Source organism: Copadichromis virginalis, linkage group LG18, assembly GCF_057382275.1.
Source record: "Copadichromis virginalis isolate Kocher_CV1m ecotype Utaka linkage group LG18, C_Virginalis_male_GT1.1, whole genome shotgun sequence".
NCBI lineage: Eukaryota > Metazoa > Chordata > Actinopteri > Cichliformes > Cichlidae > Copadichromis > Copadichromis virginalis.
Window position 1 is genome coordinate 12793449 of NC_140635.1, and position 27707 is coordinate 12821155.

The 27707-nt window shown below is 38.6% G+C and overlaps 1 protein-coding gene across 3 annotated transcripts in view; it reads left to right on the plus strand.

The window, feature by feature from the left end:
• Positions 1 to 27707, plus strand: part of LOC146687400 (netrin-G1-like) — a 71025-nt gene that overhangs the window by 38729 nt on the left and 4589 nt on the right. For 2 of the 3 annotated variants that reach the window (XM_085439375.1, XM_085439374.1), the window contains exons 4-6: positions 19124 to 19296; positions 23339 to 23365; positions 24553 to 24597. In XM_085439375.1, the coding sequence (XP_085295501.1) occupies positions 19124 to 19296; positions 23339 to 23365; positions 24553 to 24597 (245 nt within the window). The remainder of the gene's footprint in view (positions 1 to 19123; positions 19297 to 23338; positions 23366 to 24552; positions 24598 to 27707) is intronic. The other variant, XM_085439376.1, reaches the window with a different exon arrangement.

Here is a 27707-nt window from a genome sequence, read left to right on the forward strand (position 1 = left end):
CCGTTTGTGTAGAAGACAATTAAAACTTCTCAGGCTCTTCACCTACTCACACAACAATTGTTCACAGCCGCTCATCAGTACAAATGAAACGACGAGCACCTGCTGCTACTTGGGTCCCCTGGGTCCTAAAGCCTTCCCCATTGCATTTACATTTGAAATGTGAAATCAAAGTCTATTGATGTAAATGTAACGATATTCTAGAAGAACAGTACAAAACTGTAAAATACACAGTAAAATACTTTTATATTAGGATTTTTTTTTACAGTGTAATTCAGAAAGATAGGACGCTGAGTACCACTCTTATAGTAACCTTTTAAACTTTCACAAGTGTTTAGTTTGCAAAGGCTAAGTTCAATGCAGCCTTTTTATTTAATTTGACCAGAATTTTGGGAGAAGGAGCAGACTGAGCTGATACTAAATTTCTTAATTATTTATCAGAAAAATAACTTGACAGACGAATGGCTGGAGGATTAAGAAACAATCATTGAGTCAAGCTGTAGATCAAGAGTTACCTTACTTACTTCAGTTAAGTGTTTGCTTTGAAAATCTTCTGGCCGTGCAGTCAATAGCCAGTCAAGACCATTACTGTCAGAAAAATAAATGCCTGAATTGGTGTTTGGTGTGATGGCTATATTTAGTGCACAACTTGCTATCTGTTAGGTTGTATACCTACAAAATATCCCAAGATGAGAAGAGCATAAACTCAATAATATTTGCTGTAACTTAGATGATGTCATGAGAGGGAGGAGCTGGGGAAGAGTTGGGTTACAAAGCACCTTGCAGATGTGGAGCAATTGTAGAAAACAATGTAACCATAAATGTGGTGAGATCCATAAAAGGCTATCAGCTAATAGCCTTTTATCAGCTGTTTTCTGATGGCAATGAGAGCTACTGATATTTTTATCAGTAGAATTGTTTTCTGATTATGAACATCCATTATTTTTGGGTAATTGTCCAAAAGATCTGTTTAATTAATTTTGCCATTCTGTCCACTGGCACCTAAAAAAGGCATTTGGTGCTGAGCTCTTTTTCAAGCCTATAACCATATTTGACATATTTTAATTTCAATACTCTTCAACAAGAGTCAATCCCTCTTTTTCCTATATTTAAACAACCATGCTTTGTTTAGTAAAATCAAGGGAACTTATGGTGCGCGTTTAATTTACATAAAGTGTGATATTACAGAGAATAATAGCGTTTTTTTTTCAGTGAGTCATCAGAATGCCTCTGTGAGGAAAGGAAATGGAAACACTGTCATTTCATGATGCATGGAAATCACCCACATGATGATCATAAAGCCTCCACAGCTGCTCTCCAAATGGGACCTGTGCTGCTTTCTGCAGTGAGTTTATAGGAGGGTAACTAGGTTGGTAATGACCCATCAGATGGGCCCTAGGTGAATTAAAACAGTTAGTCCCTAATTAGAATTCAGTCAACTTCAATGGCAGATTAGAACCATTAGCACATTGGCTAATTGGTAGGAGACTAATCTTGTAATTAAGAGCATTTGCAGCTGATTAAATGGTAATCATCAGGGACACATCAGTGAAACGTGAATACATTTACAATTACCAGGCTGTTGTTCCAAATTTAGCCTTGCCTTCTTTAATAACGAGTAGATTTATGTTGTGTCAATGAGGTTTCCTATTTGAGCGAGCAACACTTTTTGTTTCAGAAGTAACAGTTTCACAGGTCTCTAATATTCTTATTATTACACTGCTCAAAAGATTAAAGGAACATTTTGAATACACATCTGATCTCACTTGGAAGAAAAACATGCTGGATATGTATACTAATATGGGCTGTGTAATGTGTTAGAAAAGAAAGGATGCTACATCGTTTGATGGAATTGAAAACTATCAAACTACAGATGATTGAATTAACAAACACCAAAACCTCACAGTAAAAAAATGGTTCTGCAGGCTTGTTCTTTTTCGGAAATTTCATTTTAATTGCTCAAAATGTTACTCAGTAGTTTGTAAGGCCTCCACATGCTTATATGTAAGCCTGACAATGTTGGGAAATGCTCCTAATGAGACGATGAATGCATCCTGTCAGGATCTCCTCCCAGATCTGGATCAGGGCATCAATTGAACTTCTGGACAGTCTGAGGTGCAACCTGCCTGTGTCAGTGGTATCAAATCCTTCATTCTCCAGGAACTGCCTGCATACTCTGACTACAATTACCACTCCCGGTCATGGTTATGAGCCAGAAGGAACCCAGGACCCACTGCACCAACACTGAGTCTGACAGTAGGTCGAAGGATTTCATCTCAGTACCTAATTGCAGTTCGGGCGCTGTTGCCGAGTCTGTAGAGGTCTTTACATCCCTTCATGGACATGCCGGTTGAGTTGGTGAGCACAAGGCCCACTAGCCCACCAACCGCCTCAAGGCACCCTCATGAAGTCTGTTTCTGATTGTTTGGTCAGATACATTCACACCAGTGGCCTGCTGGAGGCCATATTATGATGCTCTTGCACTCGGAGCTCTCCAAGAATAGTTGCCTGTCTCCTGGAATCTCCTCCATGCTCTTGAGACTGTGCTGGGAGACGCAGCAAAACTTCTGCCAACAGCATCATGATCATGTGCCATCATGAATTTGGAATACCTGTGCAACCTCTGTAAGGTCAGGTGTCACCTTATGCTACCTGTAGTGACACTGAGCCAATACAAATGCAAAACTAAGGAAAAATAAAAATATGAGGCAGGCATAAGACAGATATACAATACATTCACCATGATCTTTATGGAGTACATGATACTAGTACCAGTGAGACACCTTTTTAGCATCAAAACATCTTTAACGGGCGACCGTGGCTCAGGGGGTTGGGAAGCGTATCTGTAACCGGAAGGTCGCCGGTTCAATCCCGGGGCTCTCTGTCCTGGTCGTTGTGTCCTTGGGCAAGACACTTTGCCCTACTTGCCTACTGGTGTTGGCCAGAGGGGCCGATGGCGCGATATGGCAGCCTCGCTTCTGTCAGTCTGCCCCAGGGCAGCTGTGGCTACAACCGTAGCTTGCCTCCACCAGTGTGTGAATGTGAGAGTGAATGAATAGTGGCATTGTAAAGTGCTTTGGGTGCCTTGAAAAGCGCTATATAAATCCAATCCATTATTAACCTTTCATGACTTTCATTAAACAAGCTGCTGGAAGTATTCCTCAGAGACTTTGGTCCTGAATTGTGGACACAAGGCAAGATCGATCCATGCATTTGTGTTTTTTACTCCAACTTCTGACCGTACCAACTGAAAATAAATATGAAGCTCTTCAGGCAACATTTTTCCATTCTTTGTGCAAATTGTAGTATCAGATTACTGTTCTTATTTGGCAGGAGTGGCCTTCGCTGTGGTCTTCTACTGCTGTAACCCAACTGCTTCAAGACTGTGTTATGAGTTCAGAGATGCTCTTCCTCATACTTTGGTTGTAATGTGTGTATATTTGAGTTACTGTTTCTTGTGAACTTGAACATTTTGGTTATTTTCCTCTGACCTCAGGCATCAAAAAAGTATTTTCATCCAGAGAACTGTCTCTCACTGGATAATGGACCATTCTCTGTTAACCCTTGATATGGTTGTGTGGGAAAAACCAAGTAGACCATCACTTTCTGAAATATTTGCACCAGCCCATTTGGAACAATACCCATGCCACATTGAAAGTCACTCCTATCACAGTTTTTTCTATTCTGATACCAGGTGTGAACTTCAGCAGGTCATCTTGATGTGTCTACATCCTAGATGACTAACAGGCGTACCTAACAAAGTGGCCAATGAATGTACATATTTTGCAGTAAACATAGTCTTTCAATATTCATTCTTTTTTGTGTAAACATGAATTGATGAGTTTTAAATTGCAGAGATTGCTCCACAGCACAGAATAGCATCTCCCACAGATATCTTATTCTGCCATTCATTAGAAAGAGTAGCAAAAGGTTGAATGTGAGGAAAATAAGCTATTTTTCCCAATTTTCCACCTTGCCCCTGGGCATCAAATTCAATTTTTGACCAAAAGTTTGCACTGAGAAAGAAAAGAAAATAAACATACGATTTTTGTCCAGAGGTGGATCAGTAACTCACATGAAAGAGGGTGATGGAGGCAGGTGGGGAGAGACTGATTAGAGTTCCCACCAGCCTCAGCAGCCTTCTGGCTACAACCAAATGTGAAAGCCTTATCACAGAATGGCCATCCTGTCCAAGAATTCCCAGAATACTCCACAAACACTGATAAACTTTAACTGACGTATACACACAGTCTCTCTCTACCACACACACACACACACACACACACACACACACACACACACACACACACACACACACACACACACACACACACACACACACACACACACACACACACACACACACACACACACACACACACACCAGAATATTTAGTCTCAAGTTACATCCTGAATGTCTTTAAATCTGACAGCTTCATGCCCAAGAGGAAGGATTTCAGAGCAATGAAAAGCGTTTGGTTTCTCTATGTGGACAGCTTCAAATTTCAGGCAAGCTCGATGCTGTCGATTTAGGAGATGGACTCCTTTTTTGATCAGCAGCCTCTCCGTCCATGGCAATGTAAAACTCATTTTACTGTGTACAGTGATCCAGCAGTTTTCAGTTCATGGCAGTCTTGAACCTTGGTGGTTCCTGGGTTGTTCCTAAACATCCTAATCAGTTTCTTCTAATCTAACAGTCACAGTTTGTTACACATCCAATTAACTTGCATTAGTTGTTAGAGCTGATGGTTGTGGAATCAGCATCGGTTTAGAAATGTCTTCCCAACTTGTCCTCCCAGTGCACTAGACAGGTGTCTCAACGACTCAGCACACAACTAGAATGCAATTAATAATTATCCTTCTAAGATATCAATAAGTTACTTTCCCACTATTTTCAGTATCGGTCAGTTCAATTATTGCTGTTAAGCAAATCCTTTTTATGCTGTCAAAGAGATCATTTGTAGTCAATCATGATTACTAACAAGAAGTTTATAGACATTCAAATATCATGTTTTGCCTAAACTGCTATACATCACATCTCTATCACTAAAATCTTATGATTTTTCACTGAATGTGCGTTCATCCATACAGCTGTAGTAGCTATCACAAATAAACTGACAATGTGCTTTAAAAAAGAAAACGGCAGCTTTTCCTATTTGGTTCATTTATAAAAGGCATGCAGATGGCATATCTTAGCAGATTCACATTACAAAAGTGAGGAACCTTGAGTTTACCTCTTAGGGCAGCCAAGAAAAGGAGTAGATTTCTCCTTTAATAATCTACGAGTTGTTTATAAAATGCCTCAACAGTGCTTTGATTCAAAATGTACCAATACTGTCACAAATCATCCCCTGTAATGATTTATTGTGACAGAAAGGAGATGGGTAAAAGGGAAAAGAATTGAAATGGAGTTCTCCTTTTCACCTTTTCTGAATAGAGAGTCAGAGAGTGCGGCACTGCTAGCTGTGCTATTGATTTCTAATGTTATTCCACATCAACAGAAAACAAAAACCTTGAACCATGCAAGCGGGCCCACCTTTCTCGTCTCCCTCTCCATCTTTCCTCACTTATTGATCAGATGTCTGCTTGTTAATTAAGACATGACCGCTACCGGCAGGTTGCGTGGTCACCGCTGCACATCTGCAGGGCTGCAGTGGGGCCTGGGAACGAGAGGCATCTAATCTATAAGTGCTAATGTGCTATTTCTCGTATTCTCCATGTCACGCTCTAGATTTTTTCACCTTTTCTCCTTTATTTCTTTCTTTGAGCATCACTGTTTCGTTCTCCTTCATTTCCCATTTTACACAGAACGGTCTCAAAGTAACATTAAAATTAGCAACTGTCAACAACATGGCTACGGTTGCCTCATGATGGATACTGTGTAAGATCACTTCAGGATCACAGATTGCTAAACATGAGGTTCTTTTTAGGTGAGACAGAACATAGAGAAAATCTGTGGTTTTTGCTCTGTTGTATGAACAAAATCACCTTAGTAGATAAAGCGCTTTTAGATGCGTTTAGATGAACACTGTCCTGTGTATGAAAGGATTTAAACACCCCCTGTTATCTTGCAAGTGCAATTTTGTAAATAAAATATTGATTTGTCTTCCGCCTGCTATTCATTTATTTGTTTGTGTCAATTTTTGTTAGTCTTTTTAAAGTTCCTGTCACAGTCCAATGTTGGGAAGGCAGTGAGGACATCCCAAATGCACACCAAAGCAAGTCAGGAAAAGTTGATTATGGGTTAATTGGGGAAAAAAGGATCAAGCAAACAAAACAGGAGGGTGAGAACAGAATAAAGACTGTAAGTAAGGCAAGAAATCTCAGAAGGCAATAAAGTAAACAGGACAAAACAAGGCTGGAATGCTTGATTGAACATCCAAAGACAACCTGGGAAGAGTACATTTGGAGAGACAGAGAATCTTGAATATATTGTACACTATGCCAGAGTGATGAATGGAAATAGACAGGCTAATGGGAAAACTGGGAGCAAGGTGATGTGGGTGTGGCAGACATGAGACTAGGTGGAAGGGGTGAGGAAAAGCAGCACTCTCACATATCTAGTATTAAAACTTGATATCTTAGCCATGAAAGACTATAGCACTTTCTAAGTTGACTGTTGGTTGGGAATTGTACAATCATTATACTTGTGTTTAGTGTAGTTAGTGTAGCTGTGTTTAGTGTTAGCAAAGATGCAGATTTTCTTCTCTTGTGTGAGTATTTGTCTGAAATGTTCATTTAATCAAAGTAAAAGGTCTGAGGTCCATTAAACAGCCTTCTTACTGACAGAGAAATTTCATGACACAACAAAGAAAAAAGCATTAAAAGAAGACTTTGTGCTTTTTCTTTGACTGATGTCAGTCGTGAATCTTTAGAATGACCATAGACTGGCTGAATATAGATCAACCAAGAGATATTGCTGAAATGCCACAATCATTTTCCAAGACATTGCAGTTGCTTGGTCATATGTTTTGTTAATGGTTGAATGTGATTGCTTTCAGAATGCACCTGTATTTTCATTTTATTTTCAATGCTGTGGTTTGACTGGTAGGTCTCACTGGGATGTATTTCCATTTTGAATAGGTTTAATTTGTAACAACTGACCATTATGACATCTTGATAAAAATGAATATTTTACTTTGCCATCTGTAGTAGAGTAATGCTGTGGCTGCATCGGTTGGTTTAGTTAGATATGCAACCAACTGGCAGATACTGCAAAAGCATGAATAGATTACAGTTGTTGTGGGTGAATACAAGATTGCAGATGGCATGCCTTGGCTAGGATTATGGGCTGTACTTGCGTAACTTTTGTGTAATAAGCCAGTTTTAAACTTAGAATAGACATGATATGCTAGTTTTTCTATCAACAGATCTAGTGCAGATCAGTGTAAAACACAAGCTTTGTAACACATAAGAGTTGTGTTGACATAACTGCAGGCTTTCAGAAATTAAAAAGAGATCCTTTATCCCCCACTGACTTTTTATGCTGACAAATTTTAAACCAAACCAAATTTTCAAAGACCAAAAATTATTTTATCCTGAACAGTTCCTCTGAGGTAGACATGGGAGTTATTCAAAGGCAATTTTAATAAAAAGAATAATAGGTTTAGATAAGGTATGAAACATTTTACTGTTATTTTACACTCCCAAATGTTCCCCTCAAGCCACAGAAAAACTTTACATCTCCCTCCCCTTGTGGGAATCCTAAGTGCATAAAAGTACTGTATCCCACATTTCAACTGTATCTTGCACTTAAAAGAAGACTAAATTTGTAGCTCTTCCCCAGTGCCATCACATGATGGTTACCACACCCCATTGAACTGCATAAAGAAGATCTAAACCCAGAGGATATCTATCAGTTTGTGTCTCAAAGAGCTGCACACAGGAATTGGGGAAAAGCAGAGTAATGACATTATGCCACGTTATCTCCTGTATAATGTGCCTACACATTTCCCTCCCTCATTTAAACTAGAACTGACATTTGAATATCATTCTATGCAAAAGATAGCCTTTTTACTGTCTCTGCAGATCTTTCTTTCAAGTTTCTCAGTTTATATCAGTGTTTGTAGCACTATAGATTTTCTCCTTAAGTCTTAGTTTAATCCATCTCCCATATTCTACAATTGAAGCCTGTGCTGCTGACAAATGGCAGTAGTTTGACCTTGATTGGAGAATGTTTTGCAAGTTCATAACATCACAGTGTATCTGATTTGGGAAATGCTTAGCAGTTTTGCTCTGCAGTGTGGTATTTTGTGCTGATAATATTGTAGAGCTGCTAGTTGTGTTCTAGGATGTCACCCTTAACAGGACTGAGAAGTGACTTATTTTAAAACTACTGCACAGAAAACCCATGCTCTGTGAATCAGCTTAGTCGCTGGGTTCTTACCATGGCTTGTTCAATTTTATACTTTTTCGTCCTGAAGAATTTTTACATGGAAATTTTCCAGAAACCAAAATCACCTTCTTTGCATAATTTCTCTTTCCCTCCCTTGTAGGAGGTTGCCCTCAGAGTGTGTCAGACCTTGCTGCCATGGCCCAAGATTTAACTGTGCACTAATTGCATTTAAATGATACCCAACCTACAGGTATATACAGTACGTAAAAATCTAAGTATAGCGGGTTAACGAGCTTGAGTGACCATTTATCATTATCAAGCTATAGAAAACATAAAAAGTCCTTATTAGTTGTTGTGTACAGTTACAGCACAGTGTATCTGAAAGAAATACTGATAGAGTTGTTACTTTTTAGGTTATTAATAAAGGGTGATTAATAAAAGGATTTTTGATATTTATGCTTTTTAAAAAATTCAAATTTTACATTTTACAAAGTTTCACTGACACACGACAAAGTGAATAGCTGGAAGGAGATATATTGTTCAAAGCACTGTGTCTCACTGTGACTTAACACCTGGAGGCGTCTTAAAAATGCATCCACCTTTGTGCTTAACGACAATAAATGTCCATTCCCCAAAAAGTGCTATAAAAACTTTATATATTCATATTTTTTTTCACTTTAAATTGGTCAGTCTTTTAAAACTACTTCTCCCTGAAATATTCATATAAAGTTTTAATTATATTTTCGTTGTTTTAACCCTTTAAATCCCAGTTGTATTACAAAAAAACTAAAAAAAAAAACTAAAAAACTAAATATTTTCCAAAAAAAACATTTGAAGTAATATTTGATAGTTAATATAATTAGGCCTTTAGATGGTCCAAAGATCGGCACCAAAATTAATTTCGATCTACTTTAAAAAAAAATTTCCGGAACCGAAAATAGTCTCCAGGCGGTCAATGCTGGTCCTCTAGGCCGAAATTAGTGCCTCTTCCCGGGGTAAGTTGCGACGAAGAACCGGGGCATGTTGCGTGGGACTCCTTTCTCCAGCAGACACGTCCATACCACGTGACAACAAATACGTCATTTCCTGTTGATTGGAAAAAAAAAATCCACCCTCTCACGTCGGTGAGAGGGTGGATTGGTCTCGCCCGATCAGCGGGCATAGCCGGTGATGCAAGCCGGAAATCAGACTTCCTTTCCCGCAGTTCAGTTCTGCAGCCCGCTGTTTTCGAGCAGAGGTCAAATGTGAAGCAAGGGCGCCACTCGGTGGACAAATAAAAAAATTACAACTCTAAGGTCTCTAGTTAAAAACGAAACCTAGGGTGGAAACCTGACGATCCCTTAAACCTTAATTTTTCTGGCGTGAAAAATAGCGTTTATAATGGGTTTCAATGGGACAATTTTTGTCCAAAGGCATAAAGGTGGATGCATTGCTGTAGCTTAGCCATTTTAGGCTAATTTAATGAATTTACACCACAATTAAAAAAAAAATTCTTTGACAAATTTGGCTTTAATCCACTCAACACAGTGAAAATGGTTTAAAACTAAAAATTCAAAAGACAATAAATGTCCTTAAGACCCTCCAGGGGTTTTAAACACAGCTTTGTGTTTTGCAGTTTTTTCTTGTTAGTTTTTTTGTTACAGAATCTCTATTGCTGACACTGTAAATGCGAGCTTGCTCTTCACATAGCCACAGAAGCCAGCACAAACTGCAAACATGCTTGCACACAAAACAAGCACACCGACTTACTGGCTCTTATCCAGTCTTTTACATACAGTACACACACATACACACACTCCCAATCCTCTAAGCCCATGCCCTGTGAACCATGACAGCTGTAGCCAGCTTGATTGACAGAGTTTGAAAGTCAGGTTCAAGTGCAGGTTCACACGACCCCAGTATTACTCTGCTTCCAATGTAAGGTTCTTCCCAGCTCTGCCAACGCCTGCTCACTTATCTTCCACCAGATGTCTGTCACATGCTGCGATGTTTTCTGCCAGTCATCTCCTAGTCTCCAGTGTTTAATTAGTGCTCATTAAGGCCTAGGTTTTCTTTGTAAATAATATATGGTAGATAGAGAAAGTAAATCAACATAAGCAGTCTCCGGAGAGGCATCAGTCATTTTTCCAGTAAAATCATCACAAATTTTCTCTTGCTACATTTATTGTATGATATTGTACGATAAGGCTATACCAGAAGTGAAACAGACAAGGTTGCTTTGGCTTCTTGAGTGCTAATGCTATATGGGCATATAAAGGTTTATGTGGGTGTTTCCACTCTTAACGAATGCAGTGGCAAATTGTTTTCTCTCCTCTTCCTATTAAAGTGCTAAAACTATTTTCCTGAAAATATTGTATTAATGCTTTCACTCATCATAATGCACTAGGTGACTGCGTGCCCATGCAAGGGCCTATGCTGTCAGATATACTGTAGAGCATGCAGCCAAACTCTGATTTTCATATTAATATAGCTTTCCCTTTCTGGTTCCTTCACTACTTCCTCCTTGTCTCAGCTGCTTAGATCACATCACGAATGATACAGCTCTCCACCATGAGGAGTGAGGTGGGATTAGGGGGATAGACATTACCATACTGTATTCCTACATCAAAGCACAACCTCAATAATAGGCCCTGTCATGTAAACAAATCACAGGCTTTCAGGGGCAGTGGCCCAAGCCATGCAAATTCAAATTTCATTTCGCTTCAGCAGAAAATTGGAGCAGGGGGAATTAACTTGTGATCCACTCCTAATATTTCTCCAGCGTTTTGTGAAGCCTTGGCGGTGCTACTCTATATTTCAATGGGGAACACAAACTATTTGCTTGATATGTATTGCATAACACCGCGAAGAATGACAAAATTGGCCACAGCGTAGAGCGACAAAAACAAGCCTAATCGGACTCTTCAATTTCACGGTGACACAGGCTGCTGTAATGAGGTGACTCTGCGACTCACCAGCCTTTTTGTGAAAAACTTCAATGCCATCTGAAATGTGAAGGAATTCAATGTAAAGAAACCCTGGCAAGCTCACTGTGTTAGCTGGATTTGTTCTGTTCATGCTGTAGAAAGACTTGTGTTTTCTTTTCATTGCATTTTGATGTTATGCCAATTTATGAAAGGTAAAGGTGAGGCCTTCAAGCTTAAGAACACTGTACCAACTGTCAAGCATGGTGGTGGCAGCGTCATGTCTGGGACTTTTTTGCTGTCTGTGATATTTATACATTGCAGAACAATGAAGAGGACTACCTCCAAATTCTTCAATTTCTCCTCAAATCAACAGCTAGCTGGTAACTAGGGCCAAAATTTTGTATTTTAACATGACGTTGATCCCAAACACAAATTAAACCTGGTTCTGGAATGGATTAAGCAGGCTAACTTTAAGTTTCTGGAAAGGCCCCAAACTCAAACCTGTGTTTTGGAAAACCTGGTCTGTGCCAGGAAACCAACCAATTTAAATGAACTCTACTTTGCCAAGAATGATGGTCAAATATCGGAATTATGCCACACACCTGTTAATGGCTACACGCACCTGGTCAAGTTGCAATTTATTAACCAAGTATACACACACACACACACACACACACACACACACATTTTTTCAATAATAAATCCATACATAATAAATCAAATAATAAATCAATTCAAACTTGTGCACCCAATTGCTGTTTGAATGCAATTATTACACCCAGGAAAAACAAAACTTCAAAAAGATTACCATAGTATTCATACCCATTATGACTTCATGGCCACTTGTAATATCATTAAACCTTGACACTCACTGATATATATTTCCCCAATAACTGGTTTTAAGGTTATTCCAGAAATGTAAATATTGTCTTAGCCACTTAAGCCCCACGCCCCTGGTACCGGGGGAAAAAGGAGGAGATCACGTTTAATCGGTTATAACACGGGTTGAGAAATATAAGTCCCAACATGTGTGGTATCCACAGAAACCTCTGAATCTCAGCTAAAATCGCTTATAAATCGTTTCTACAACCACCAAACACAACGAAAACAAGCCACGATTAAACGAGCAGTTACACAAATCCGCAAAACAAACAACACCAAACAAGAAATTCTCCAAACTTCATGTAACTGGCTAAAGACAGGCTGGTTATCTTCCAGAGCTATTACTGACCCCAAACACCAAGTTTCACCACGCTCTGACCAAAATTCACTGAATGCGTCGCAAAAGAAGACCACAAAAACACACACTGCGCAAATGCTAAGACAGAAATTGGCTTACCGTCCTGATTTCTGTTATTTTTGTCGGTAGCCGGTAGCCACGTGATTATCAGCAGTTACCATGCCTAACTAGCTGCATCAGAGCCGTTTCCGTCAACAACCTCCATTTTAGACCCACCTACAGACACGTGACTGGACAGACGCCACATGCAGTAAATTTGGGCCTTGCAACTTCTGATTGGTTGAAGTAACATGACCGTGACATCGTTATTGTGCTCCTATTGGCTCAAACGAATAAAAAGAGGTGTCAATCATGCAAATTGACCAAAAGAAACCAAAGTTACAGCCCCTCAAATTTTAAAGGGCCAGTGGCCAATTAAATGCTCCATGCGCACGGCAGAAAAGGCCATGTAAATGTGTGGTTAATTCCTAGAAAAATATATTTGTAAAAAAAGCATTTTTAGGCTTGTTAATAAAATTAATTAATTTCTGCTCTTTAATACCTAAAAAATTCAACTGGCCTAGTGTCCAATGTGTACCAAAAATTGACATTTATTCATGTATTGATAGTGTTGTAAATTTTTCACTATTTCACTGTAGAAACAAATCAAAATAAATCTTTGCACAGATGATGTTTATATGTTGGTTACTGAATTTCTGGAATGAAATGTGAACTGAAGCATATTTTTAAAATGGTTATATGCTGAAAAATAAATAAAAGAAATTAGGCGAGGTTAAAATCTACTTCCTTTTTCTGTGTTCCAGTCTCAGTAACTTTTACACAGTAATATCTGCTGCAATCTTTACACCTCTGATGAAATTTCACAAGTGTTAGCTTTATTTTGATACCAAGATTGTAAGCACAGAGTTTGTAATTGCAGAGAAATAATCAAATAATTTTGGGCATTTCATTTTCGAGCACGAAGCTCAGAAACCCCTTTGGGGATAAAGAGGTTAGATATTGTTTCAGGGGAAATAATTCTTTTTAAAATAAAACAAGGACTTCTGATTTTCTTATTTTGGAGCCCTGTAGCGTACTTGCACTACAGTGTTCATTCAAACAGCCACCATCTCTCTGTTAGGTGGTGGCCTTTTTTCTGTCTTTCCCAGCAACACATTGACATTCTAAAACTCTCACCAAGGCCAAAGTTTCCCTCAACAGCCTTGATCTCTCCATATCTGTCAAAGCTATCACTGGTCAGGATATGTGAGGCTCAGTACAGTGTCTTGTAGAGAAAAAGTGTCAGGAAACCTCAGTATGTATTTATACAGCATGGAGGCACATTACGGACTCTGACCATGGGTGACTTGTGTGAGGAAACAGGTGAGATATGGAGCTGAGGGAGACTGGTTTGCTCAGTCTTATCAGTCAAAGTGTCGGCCATGGGTTAAATCTCGAATGAAAAGGGAGAAAGGCTATCCATTCTAAGATACTGTGTGTCCATTTTAGAAAAAAAAAATCTGACAGTAGTACCAACATAAACATTTTCAGCTTTTTTAGACAATTTTCTTGCAGTGATGCTCTTTGACAAAATAGGAATAATAATGAATAATAATAATAATAATTTAATAGTATTAATCTGTTGTATTTTTTAAGTGTAAGTTATATGGAGGTGTTCTTATTTTGCCTGTTTTCATAGCAGTGGACAACGCTCTAGCAGTTTATATCCTAACTATGTAGAAGTGTTAGTTTGCATGCAACCACAGTAAATTATATCATTTCAAGAATCCAAGTTGAACCAGCTACAACAAGGCACATCGCACATTAACACATTAACATGAAATAATATTTATAGCAGCAACAAATTAATTGAAGTGGTAAAGGAAAAAAAGGGCTTCCAGCTTCCTCCTACAGTCCTGCTATTAAGTTAATTAGTGATTCAAAATTGGCTATAGGTGTGAATGGGACTGTAAATGGTCTGTCCCTCTGTGTTAGCACTGTGATGGAATGGGATCTGTGGAGGGTATATCCTGTCTCTTGCCCTGTGACAGCCGTGATAGACTCATTAGATAAATAACTAAGACGGATCGATGGATGGATGGACCTAAGATAAAAAAGTAAGATGTGAAATAAGTTAGAAACAGAGAGTTTGTAGCATTTAAGCTTTATGTAGCTTTTTGGTAGACATGGATTTGGTGATTTATTAATCTGCTAACAGTAAAATATTACTGGAACAAGTTTATATATAACCAACATCTTCTTTAATGTCAGTGGTCTGCACACATGTTCCTGCACACCAGCACACTTGATTGACTGGACCTATGTTCAGGCTAAAGTTAGCAGCGCTATCCTGGGAATTATAAAAGGTAAAGGCCAGACTCAGTGCACCAGCAGACCTTTTCAACATGGAAAATTTGTAGGAAAAGTATATATGTTAATAATAATATTGATTCTGTCCTAATAAAGTGCTTCAGAAAACATAAATTGCAGACAGGTTTCTCTTTCATCTTAACTGTATCTTGAAAGTGCCGTTAAACTAATGCAGAAAATGTAATCTCACAAAATGATTTTTTTAAGTCTGTTTCCATTGCACTTTGTCACTTCTTACTTTTATTTGTTCAATAACACATCAACTTTGCCTTTCACACAAACCTGAAAGATTTTTTTTATAAAGTGAATATAAAAAGAGCTAGATCAAGATGCACTTAGAGAGCCCGCAGTAACCAATGAGACCTTGAAACCATGACAGCTAAATTGAATTTGTCACCCATCAATTATATCATTCATACCGGTCCTTTAGCTTATATAGCTTGTCAAAAGGAAACAAGAAGTATATATTTTTTCAGATTCAGACCAGTGCAGAAGCAAAACATTATGTTCCTCGAGTGCCCACTTGAGGCTGGCTCCACAAGCCAACTGTGGTCACCTTGACCTCTTTAAGTGGATATCTAGTCTTAGATCGAAAGTGACAATAATTTAAGGAACTAACTCAAGGAATTCAATCACTTGACCATGATTGTATTGCATTTTAAAGGAAATTATCTAATATGATTCTTTAAGGTAACGTTCCTAACAGACTGTCCAAGAAGTCAATTTTGGGAGTGGAATTACATTTTTATTATTCATGTTAATAAGCACAAATTAGTAGGTACCTAGTGTGATGCCTCTTTTCTCAACTAAGATTTCTTGTTATTAAAATGTTTGAAATGTTTTCTTAAATGAAATTGTAATAAAAATATAATTTTTATCAAAATAGTTTATTACAGTGGTTTATTAGTCAGTGCTGCTTCACAATAATACGTTTATATAACTGTAGAAAACAGCAGTAATTACAGGTATTTGTCTGAAGTAAAACTACACTCTAGTAGATAAATTAATGGGGGGTTTTTTCCGTTTGGAAAATCCAATTTGACGGTTAGCAACAAAAATGTAATAAAGGGAAATGAAAAAAGAAAGAAAAACTATAATAAAAACAAAAAGAAAGTTTCTCTAACCTGCCAGTTCAGGCTCTCTATTTAACTTAAGTTCTGTACTTCTCTCTTGTCTTGAATCAGTGATGCTAGAAGCTGTCACAGGGAAGAAAAGCTGTGTTAGACATAGTGAGCCTGTCAACACAGTGCCAAGCAGCTAGGAGAAGCCAAGGTTAGGCAGCAGCCAGAGGAGAAGAAAAGGCACTTCTGCTGTCTACTCGAGAGTATCAACAGAAAATAAACCAAAAATCCATCTTGCTTAATAATTTGCTAATTGCATGAGCAGGCAGCAAATTTAGTTGGAATCAAGATCCGTATGTCTCTTTATTTTCCACATGTAGCAAAAATTAGCAGTATTATAATGTCTTCTTTTTTAATGTCAAGATTAAAGACTCCTTTTGCTTTATTTTGTTTTGTTTTGTTGACAGCAGTAGTAGGATGAAACATCTATTCCACCCTGTTAAATCTGCAGTGTTGCTCCTTTTAAATTACCACATTTTAAAAAATTTTCTTTCTTTGCACAGCAGCAGTCAGCTGTTTTGGCATTTGAAATAGAGTTCATTGTTACTTTGTTGCATAATTGACTGATGGGAAGATTTTAATATTTTAGTGCTAGTTACCTGTTTGTGTCATTTGTATTTATTGAGATGCTCATGTTGTAATTGTTTAATAATCCCCTCACTGCAGACAAAACACGCCTATATCAGTACTGAACCAGCAATTATAAAATGTGTTTTTATAGTGTTTTGAGCTCAATAGGTTGGAATTACAGGGGACCGCTTTCCTCTTGTGGCCAAAACCATTTATTAAAAAATAAAATTCTCTGATTTCAATATGACATTGCCAGTGGCAAAAGCGTCACATCCCCAAGCTCCCCCGAGTCCACATCCTCTACTCTATCAGCCTGCTAGCTGCACCGGTTGGGCCTGATGATCCAGATTTTGCTGGTTTTTAATTAAGTGGAAGGTCAAATCTCATCGCTCTTGACTTCAGGGAGCTGATGCTGTCTGCATGGCAGAAGAGCTACACCCAGTCATTAATTTTATGAAGCGGGGACTTTAATTGATTAAAAAGTTAAGGACTATAGGGAATGCGTGGTAAGAGGCACTAGTATTTCATTGCTGTGATTGTCGTCCAATATTCATCGCAATTTATAATGGTTGCTAATGAGGAAAGATGATTTGTGTGCGTGCATTTAGACACAGACAGATAGATAGATAGATAGATAGATAGATAGATAGATAGATAGATAGATAGATAGATAGATAGATAGATAGATAGATAGATAGATAGATAGATAGATAGATAGATAGATAGATAGAGACTTTTTCTATTCAATTCGGTTTTATCTATACACAGCCAAATCACAACAGTCAGTCACCTCGAGGCACTTTATATATTGTAAGGTAAAGCCCCTGCAATAATACAAAGATGATCCCCTTTGAGCAAGCACTTTGGAGGCAGTGGAAAGGCAAAACTCCCCTTTAACAGGAAGAATCCTCCAGCAGAAGCAGTCACAAGGATGTGACGACATCAATGTCACGATGTCACACAAGTCACGATGGTTTGGGGGAGAGGGGAGGGAGACAGGACAAAGACATGTGAGAACCAGAGATGAATAAAAACTACTAAAGTTGTGTATAAACGCAGCATGAGTGAAAAAGTATGAGAGAAGGAGAAACACTCACGCATCATGGAAAGCCCCAGTAGCCCAAGTAATGTAGCATAACTAGGGTTGGATTCAGGGTCAGTTTATCCAATTGTCATTGTACATACTGTAAGTAAAAAAGGAAAGTCTAAATCCTAGTTTTAAAATAGTTCTGATATTATTGTGCTGATGGTTATTTAATGTCCTGTTTTTATCTAAATTCTACTATTATTTTATGTAAAGTACACTTTTGAGCTTCTTTTGTTGGTATTGATTGAAGTAGGCCATGGCAGAAATAGTTTGAGAACCGCTCCTTTAAAGCTTATTCACTGACTCTCTAATTCTGTTTAACAGCAATACCAGACGGGGTCTAGTTTCCTTTGTTTCCCGCAGTTATCTATCATTAAAGTGAGATGTCACAGTAAGGCCAGAAAGTCAATTAGAACAGATGTATTTCAGATTGCTGCTGCTATTTCTTTGTCTCATGTTCAGCGGTGATTATAGGAAACAGATACCCAGATCCTGACTCTCAAATGAGAGAAATCTTCCCTCGGAAGCACATTGTAAAAACAAACATAGGCATGATGTGAAACCATGAGCTGACCAAACCTCTGGGGAGGTCTCCCGTGTCAGATTCACTCAATGGCCTGCATCCCAGCTGTTTCTGTATCAGTGCCCTCCTCCTTACAAGATCTGAGGTCACTAGCTGTAACCTTTTACCCTCATGGGACTGAAATCAAATAAAGGGAATTATATTTGGAACACTTACTATATGAAACTGTATAGCTATCAAAAACAGCTTGTTCTGCCTCGGGTAGAGCTCTTTCCTTGGAGTTAACACAAATGGAAAAAAGGTTATATTCTAAGTGTACGTAGTTTACTGTCTGCTCATTCAGGTTGTTTAGAAACACTCAGAGGAGACTCAAATTGCAAACAGCTTGTTCTTTTTCAGCAAGCATAGGCGCATGCTTCTTCCATGTGGTCAGAAGGGAGGTGGATTTGGAGTGCCTGAAAGCCATCCGCCCTTTTCTCTTCTCCTGTCAGGAGAATCTGTCAGCTCTGCCACAGTTCGGTCTAATAAACCAGCTTTGCCAACTGGTAGGGTTTCCTGCCTGGAAGCTCCCTTGCCAAATAACTTTGAAGAGAAAGAAAAAAGGAGTATTCTCTGGCTGCCCAGCTTCTCTTTATTGTATCATCTCTCTATCAGATCCCTGCTTTGTGCTCAATTAGCGAATCTTACAGAGTGCCTTTCATTTAGAGCAAGAGTGGCAAAAGTGACCTTATTCGCATTGCCGTTCTCTCCGCAGGGGCAGTAACAAATGAGGCCTTGTTTTTTTTAAAGGAGAGCATAATGAAGCTTTGTGGAGGAACGATCCAAGTCAGATAACCCACCAGGATTTTAATTTACCACTGTCAAAAACTTTGAAAGCTGCAAAAAAACATACCGAGGGCAGGGTATGCATATTCCCTCCAGAAAGTATTGATTCAATGGATGCAGAATGATGCCTATTCATGTCTCTGTCTTTTGTTGTTATTCTTGTGTCTCAGGTGCAAGTGTAACCTGCATGCCAACAGCTGTGTGTTTGACAAGGGGAAGCTGGGCTGTGAGTGTGAACACAACACCACAGGGCCAGACTGCAGCCGCTGTAAGAAGCACTACCATGGAAGAGCCTGGAGTGTGGGGTCCTACCTCCCTATACCCAAAGGAACTGCAAATATATGTAAGTACGGAAGCGCTTGTAATGCTATGTGGACAAGCACTGGCCATGCAGCTAATTTGCAAGTGGCTGGCAGCACATTGTTTCCACTCTTGCTGCTTGTTACCAATAAAGGGAGCCACAATGAAACATCTTTTTTCATTCTCTTTGAGAGCTTATTCTGCCTCTTTATGATTTCAGCTCTTTGCCACTGCACTGCATTTTTGCCAGATGCTGTTTGTAGCCTAGTTTTTTGACTATGTTTTCTAATGCATTGTAGATTTAACAAACTGCATACTGAGGACTTGCATGTCACATCATATTTGACAATGATCAGTAGTATAACTTGTATTTTTGACATTTGAGGTGAAACTCGTTAAAAGACCCATGTTTACATTGTGACAAGCTGACTGGTGAATAGCTGGGTATTCCAAGAGTGCACAGCCTTTCAACATAGTTTACTCAAATCATTTGTCAAGAGAAATTACAACATATTAGTTATAAACACAAAAACATTAAAATATGAAAAAAAAATTCATAAATAAAAAGGGTGAGCTTTCATTTATTCAATATTCATTTCATGTAAAGTCAAATAATATAAGCTTTTTTGTGTTTTCACAAAAAAACAATCAAACTCAATTGTCTCAATTTATTAGAATAAATGATGTACAGCTTTCCAAATGTATGTCTATTTAAACATTCGGTAGATTACCAAGAATTACTTGGTAAAGTGTGGTGTGGTTTGGAGCAGATCAGCTTTTGGCACTTTAAAAGCGGTCTTTGGCTCATCTGTATTTCTGGGTCATTTGTTTCTTATCTGTCTTGACAATACCTGGTTCAAGTCTGGCAAGTTGGCTGGTTAGTCAAGCACAGTAATCTGAAGGTCAGCAAACCATTTGGTAGTAGCTTTGGTGGTGTGGGTAGATGTTTGGTACTGCTGGGAAAGGAAATCAGCATCAAGCTCTTGATAATACTAGATGCACTAGTATTTGTTCTCGCTAATGATTTTTTTCAGATCCTATAATTTTCTTATTTTGATATTGTATTAAATTGCTACTTATAAATAATTTTAAAGTATTTCCAAGTAGTTAGCAAAGCCAGTATAGAAAAAATATAGAAAAATACAGCGGAAAAAAAAACCCTGTTCACATTCATGTTTTGTCAGACAATAACCAGATGGGCGACTCAGTCCAAACATGTGACATATGGATGTATGTGTATGTAAAGGATTCATCGGTGTCACATTTAAACATACTGAGTAAGTCTCCATTTTTCAGTGTGAAGGGTTAATGTTGGGAAGGGGAAAGCTCCTGAGCAGGTCACAGACAGCTTTCTCCTGTCTGACAAACGTAAGGCATACTATAGCGAGCTTTAACAGAGAACTTTAATCTCTCTGTGTCTAATATTGCTGCAGCCAGCAAGTCAAGGCACTGACACCAAAGGACACCTTGTCCATATCTCTGCATCTGACGGAATAGAAGTATTTTGTGCCCTGGGATGCGAACGCAATGGGATCACTGACTCAAATTCAATGTAACCTGTTAGTCTTAGGGTCTTTGCATCACTGGTAACCTATTTTCTGTATTTCATTCATTTAGTATTCACAATTAAATAAGTGTCAATAGTCCTCCTACAGTAGTAACACTTTAACATTGAATTTATTATTGCTACCTCAACTCCATGACAAGTGTGAATTTGGTATCTCTGAGGCAGAAGGTGCTCTTTTGCATTATCCCCATTATAATCTTGGACTGGAGTTGAGTCACATTTATCAAATCCCATGCCTGAGGCAGGGGGCTCATTGCTTCAATAAATCTAATACAGCCACGCAGGGATATGGTGGTAGACGGCCAGGCAAGGCCAGATGGTGGAAGATCTAGCCCTCTGGTCCCCCATTCGCTCTGATTCAGCCTCCAGTCAGAAACACTCTCATAGCAGCCGTCTGCTGGGATTGACAGCAAGTTCTTTAGATGTTCAGTTTGATTGTCTCACTTGAATTCTCAGACATCGTGTTATGATTAGATTTGTACAGAGATATGGTATTGCTATCGATCCGCTGTGTTGGTAAATTTGTGCAGTAACACTAGTTTTCTTGCTCTTCTAAGGGAAATTTCTCATTGATGGATTGGATGATTATTCGTTCATTAGAATTTTTTTTATCAGTCTCCTGTTTGCATGTATGCACGCTAAGCTGTGTGCACGCACACGCATGACATACACGCTCACGCACCACACTCGATTGTGTGTGGGAGTCTGTTTGTGGGAACATTTGTGAACTCTAAGGAGATATTGCTGGATTTACCCCTACACCTCCTCTGTGTTATGAATCTCCTGGCAATGTGGTGCTCACTGCCAGATTGACAGGGTGTTATTAAAAAATCCAACACTTGGCCGCATCTGCACTGAACTGATGAAACCAAGGTCTACCCATATCAAAAGCAATATTAGCAGTTGTTTGGAAGTGGCATAAAATGCAATAATGTTGCACATGGTAGTGACGTAACAATATTGGTCCCCCAGGTGTTGAACGAACACACTTTAGTCTTGAATGATTCTTATTTCTAAGCTTGGGTCCAATAATATGCCTTTACCTATTATGTGAAGCTCATTTTTCCCATGAGGATATTAAACATACAGCCCTTATATTACCACAAATATGTGGAACATGCGAAATGTAATTACGATTTAATAGCTTTCATCTGTCATCAAGTCTTCCTCTTTAATCTCGGAAGTCATTTATCTCACCGCTAGGAACAGGGCAGGGTCTATTACATATTCAAAACCACTGTACATGCAGATATATGGACATACGTGACCCTTCATCTAATAAATTTTAGCCCAAAATGGTGCACTGAGTTGCTAGGGGCCATAGCTGTCAGCAGCAGAAAGACTGAGAGTGATTCAAATCCATGATTTTCTGAAGTAAATAGCTGTGTGTGTGTGTGTGTGTGTGTGTGTGTGTGTGTGTGTGTGTGTGTGTGTGTAGGTGGTGGTGGTGGGGGAAAAGGGGTGTTGTCTGTAAGTTGCCTTCAGAGCAGAAGAGGAATCACTTCAAGAATTATGTTGACAGTTCACTTTGCAAAGAGCGTCAACTCATCTTGTGTTCCAAAGCAGGTTCAGAGGTTAAGGCAGGTTGGGTCTGAGAGTTTGATCAGACTGTAGAATGTGCTTTGGCTTCAAAGGGCAATATTGTTTGCCCTCCATTTCTCACATAAAGCTATGAGTGAGAAATTGCAGCCTAAATGTGCTTTTTGCAAATTGGAGCTCAGAATCTCTGATTTTCCGTTTTTTTCAACAGTTGTTGTAACAGGTAATTTAGTGATGAATAGGCTGCAAACAATATTAAAACCCCCAGTGAAACATAATCACGTGACGCAAAGTGATAAAGCTTGTGAAAGGCATCCAAAATTGCACTAATCCTGGAGTCACATTTGCTTGGTGATAAATATCACACAAAGATGGTGAATCCACAGCCAGATCGAAACACACATGGATTGTCAGGTTGTCATTGTTTGCAAATGTGTGTTTTGTTTTAAGACAGTTGAAGGTAATTTTTTGTTGTTCTTCTTCCCCAGTGTGTTTAATGAGCTTTTATCTCTCTTTTCTACATATTAGGAAGTTCCACGAACCTGACAATGAAAGACGATTACAGCAACTAGCATTTGTAGATGACGTTTGATGTGTTGATTCATTCATTCAAAGATGATATTGAAAAACGGTGAACATAAGCCAAAAGCAGATGAGAGAGAAAAACTCTGTTTATTGAAAACATGAATGAAACTGCTGATGACAAGACTTTTTCAATAGAGTTTTGATTCGGTTGACATTTTGTTGCCAGCAGGCCTGTTATTATCATCAGAAGAAGGCGGAGTGGTCAGGTTCTCTTTAGAGCAATACAGTAGCTGCTGCTAATCAGCGAATGCACTGGAGATCAATGTGATAAGTGCTGGTGTTTTGTTTTTTGTTTTTTCAAAGTAAACAGCACCATCAACAATATTTTCTCTCACGAGTAAAAAGAAATGAGTCAATGCGTTAATGATACATTATTTCCTTGCTCTTTCCGCAGGTATTCCCAGTAATCACGGACCAGTGCGTAAGTTGATCAGGCTTTTTTATTGGCATGCTGACTAATATTTTCCTCCCTCAGTCATGGCTAACTCTTGTTTGACTGATGATGTTGTGTGAGAAATTGTGCTGTACGTTGCCATTACCATTGATCAGCATGTTTTCCACAGTGGGGAAAAAAATCCATCCTACCAGGGCACTCATGTAGAATTGAATCCTAATACCCACGTCTATTGAGGGGGTGAAACGATGCATGGCGTGAGGTTGAGTTTCTCCAGTGTAGTTCTAATAATGATCACTGACATAAAAGTAAGAGTGTTTGAAAACTTTAGAGTTTATCCTACTAATAAAAATTTAACCTTTTAACATTCCTCTAATTTATTTCAAACCTTTTCCACATTCCAGCAGTTTTTCATATTTCATGCTGCCGGTTTTCATAGTTTGAAATGATTGTTTTGCCATATTAAATAAAAAACAATGTGCATTAATTCCCATATGGCACTAAATCAGTTACACTTCTTTAAATTAAGCTATCAAATTTCTGGGTTTTAATTATACCATAAGCCAGTCTGAATAATCTTTGAGGTTTAAAACAAATTCAGATCTTAAGATTTGCCATATTCATTACTTTAAGCTATGCATAAATTGGATTGGTGGTTAGAAATATTATGTATATTTGGTAGCTATTATGTGAAAACTTGCAAAATAATGGTAACAATTGATACATCTTGGTACTGGCGAGTTTATAAAATATGGTGGAAGTCCCGAGTGTCTGGCCAGTGTATCAGAATGATTTTTCCTTTCCAAACTAGAATATTTGTTCTAAGCGCACAGACAGATATTTGCCCTAAAGAAAGGAAAACCTTTTTTTTTTTTAAATGAAGGTGTGGTTCCAGCCATGCTTCCCTCTGCATGTTGATGCCTGAAGGTGTCTCCACATACTGGATAACAAAAGCAGCTACCATGCATACACATTGCTATCTTTGTACTGTGGAAAATTCATTTAAGCTGCATGCACACTATTCTACATTAAGCCATTTACTACTCCAAATGTATGGCAGGAATCTTCTGGAAAATTGGACATATCTTTGGCCTGATAAAGGTCATTATTGTAAAAACCAGCAACTATGCATGCTGTCCCTGTGCTTTAACTAAATAACAGCATGACTTATTTGACAGCCAGTGTAATACATAACCTTTCCCATTTTTACACAGATCGGGCAAATGCTTCATCTCTTGGTGTTGCAAATCGTAATCAAGGTAGGCTTATTGGCTTTGTAACTTCAGCATGACATTACCCATAGATAAAAAATTATCGACTGGTTATTGATTGACCGTTTGGAAAAAAAACAAAAGTGTAATGTAGAATATGCCAATTCTTGTGTGCAGTAGGTTGTCTTCCCAAAGCCCCAATGCTTTCATCCTGCATGCAAACAAACACACGCTGGTCCTTACAAGGCAGACCTTTTGTTGTGAGAACACTGCAGGGAATGGACCACATGCCTCATGATCACCGAGTCCACAGCCTTCTAACCCCTTTGATCATGCCCTTTTTTTAATTACCCAGTATGTTCTCTAGGGGTGCACCCTTTCTGCCACGTTCTGAAAGGAAAAAAATGAAGAAGAAGAAAAAACAGGGAGAAAAAAGAGGAGAAGGAGAAGGAAGGAGAGAATAGGCTCCAGGGGGGGTTTATGTAGATTGATCTCCAGCTATCTCCAGATAATCCTCAAACCCAGATTTTCTGTGTAGTGTGTGTTAAGTCACATCTGCACCACTGCTCTCACAACCAGGAGAGAAAAAAATTAAAAGAAGACTTTGAGGATTTCCACAATTAAGATGGGGAGGGGGGTTCCCTCTTTTTTTTCTTTTTCTGGATTTGTAAAACTGTGTATGAGATTAAACAATAATCTAATCTTTCTGCCGTCAAAAAATAATTAAATGAAACTGGCCATTAAACAACAACTCCATCAAGAATTTTCTAAATCAAACGTGACATCTTTAAATGGATTATGTTACTCCACCAGTAGTTTGAAGCAGACAATGTTTTGAGTAATTATTTAGAAAATTATCTGTTAATTTTCTGTTGATTTGTGATATATAAAACTAAAACCTTAACCTGAACACCCGCTGATTTAATTGCTCTTAAGTGTAAATAGCATTTACAACAAACCAGTCTGGACTATAATAATGGGTATATAGTTGACCTAATACGCACTTCTGTTGTTTGCGAAGACCCAATAAAAAGCAAAACACACAAAAAAATCAACTAACAAACTACATTAGCAGAGGTTTCTCCCGTGTTTCCCGTGTGCTAAGCTAAACTGGTAGCATGTTAGCTGCATTGAAGTATAGCATATCAACATAAAAGTGATAGCCTTGTCCTCATCATACTGTCGGCCCAGAAGTAACTAAGCACATATACTAAAATTTTCTTAAATGCAACTTTCAGATCTTGCAGTTTTGAGTTGACAAGCAGTAACAACTGCAACATTCGAGTAAAAGGAAAATCATGCACTTTCTGTCTTCAGATCCTCACCACCTTCAAGTGCTACTGTACAACTGACAGTTTATATTGAACTTCAGAGCGCTGAGTTACTGACTAATGATGAAGCCTTCATGCTAATACGATAACTGGGGATATGGCTGAATGAAAGTTTCAGCTTTCACTGACATCATGGCAAAAGATATTGACTGAGTGTAATTGAAACAACAGTATTCTGTCTCCAGGCAGATAATATGATCCTGTATCTGACAACTGTCTCCAGGTAAAGTCAATTACCTGTACGAATCCATAGTTATAGAGACATTTTAAAAAATATTAAATGCATAACTGTGAATGAATATATTTTAAACTTTAATTAAATACAGGGGCATTTTGTTTCTGCAGGGTAGTCTTTTTAAAAAATTGGATCTTAAACTTTATGACTCACTTTCAGTCATCATGAGCAAACCTCATTCATGTAATAAACCCGATTGGCTGGTACAGACAGATGTATGTAACAAGATTGGATGTTCAATAGAATACACCTCCACTACATGACATATCTAGATCTTTCATTAAAAGAGTGACACTAGCTACAGTGTGATCCAGCTTATCGATTTGTGCCTTTTAACTTATCGTGCTGTGATTTTCGGTATCTCAGACACTTCATCTGCGGAGTATGTGAGGACATCAAGAGTTCACAGAGATGAGAGGATAAAAGAACTGTCTGAGTGTGCTTTTGGACAAACAGACTACAATCTCCTTTTAAAAAACAGAAAAGAAGGATGAATAAGTCCAAAGTGTCACAACCACAATAGACTCAATGTATCCACAATAGTCTAATCCAGTTGTAGCACAATGCAATTGCTTTAAATTGTGTCACAATTGCAATTCCACAAACAACAATGGGAAACATAATTCAGGTGTTTGTCCTTCCTGTCACTTCTGTGCTGTTGCTTTGGTAAATGTTCTCCATGTTGCTTCGTGCAGCACCAAAACCCCAGAGTGGCTCTGTCATAACAGTTATATTGCTAAAATGTCACACATGTGACAGAGGTGTGAGGTGCACATATGTCTCCCGCAGAGTACGCCGGTCCTTGGGTACGACTGGAATTGCTGTGTCTTCACTTGCACAAGCCCAAGAGTGAATGATGTCACACAGGGTAAATTTGTAGACCCACTGCATTAAAAAAAGGGGGGGGGGGGATTTTTAATGTCTTCTGGAGGGTGCTTTACAAAGGCTGAAAAATAGCCCTTTAATGTTTTCATTAATTCCTCCGAGCCAGACTGAAGACTACAAATTTTAAGCTAAGAGCTGGTGTGGCATACAGTGAGGAATCTCTACAGGGACGCTCCCTACAGTGTCCCACGGTGTCCTTTCAGATTCCATTATTCTTAGATGGGAAAGGCTCATCTATGTAAATTGAAGATAGAAGGAGGACCAGCTCTGCCAAATTTCCCACATTATTACTGTGCTGCCAGCATCCGCTCCATTGCCTATTGACTAAGAGATGCATATGTGCCACTGGATGGGTTTGAAGCAGGAGGACAGTTTAACTTTCACTGCCAGTGCACTTATTTAATGTGTCACTTAAAAAAGTAAACTACATAACAATCTAGCTCAGGAAATTTAAACTACCCATAATAATGAATTTCTCATTCACATCTTCCGATTCAAAAGACACTTTTCTCTCATGGAAGATGGTGTGATACCTAGTGTTAGTAAACCACATCTAATAGCAGGTCTTGAATAAATATTCATGTCAGGAATTATTTTAGATTATATGATCTTGCTGCTTCAGATTGCAGGCCTGGAGAGACTGGGTGCATTTGTTGTCTTTATAGAATATTTCTTGATATAACTTGACAACTATTATCACCACAGGG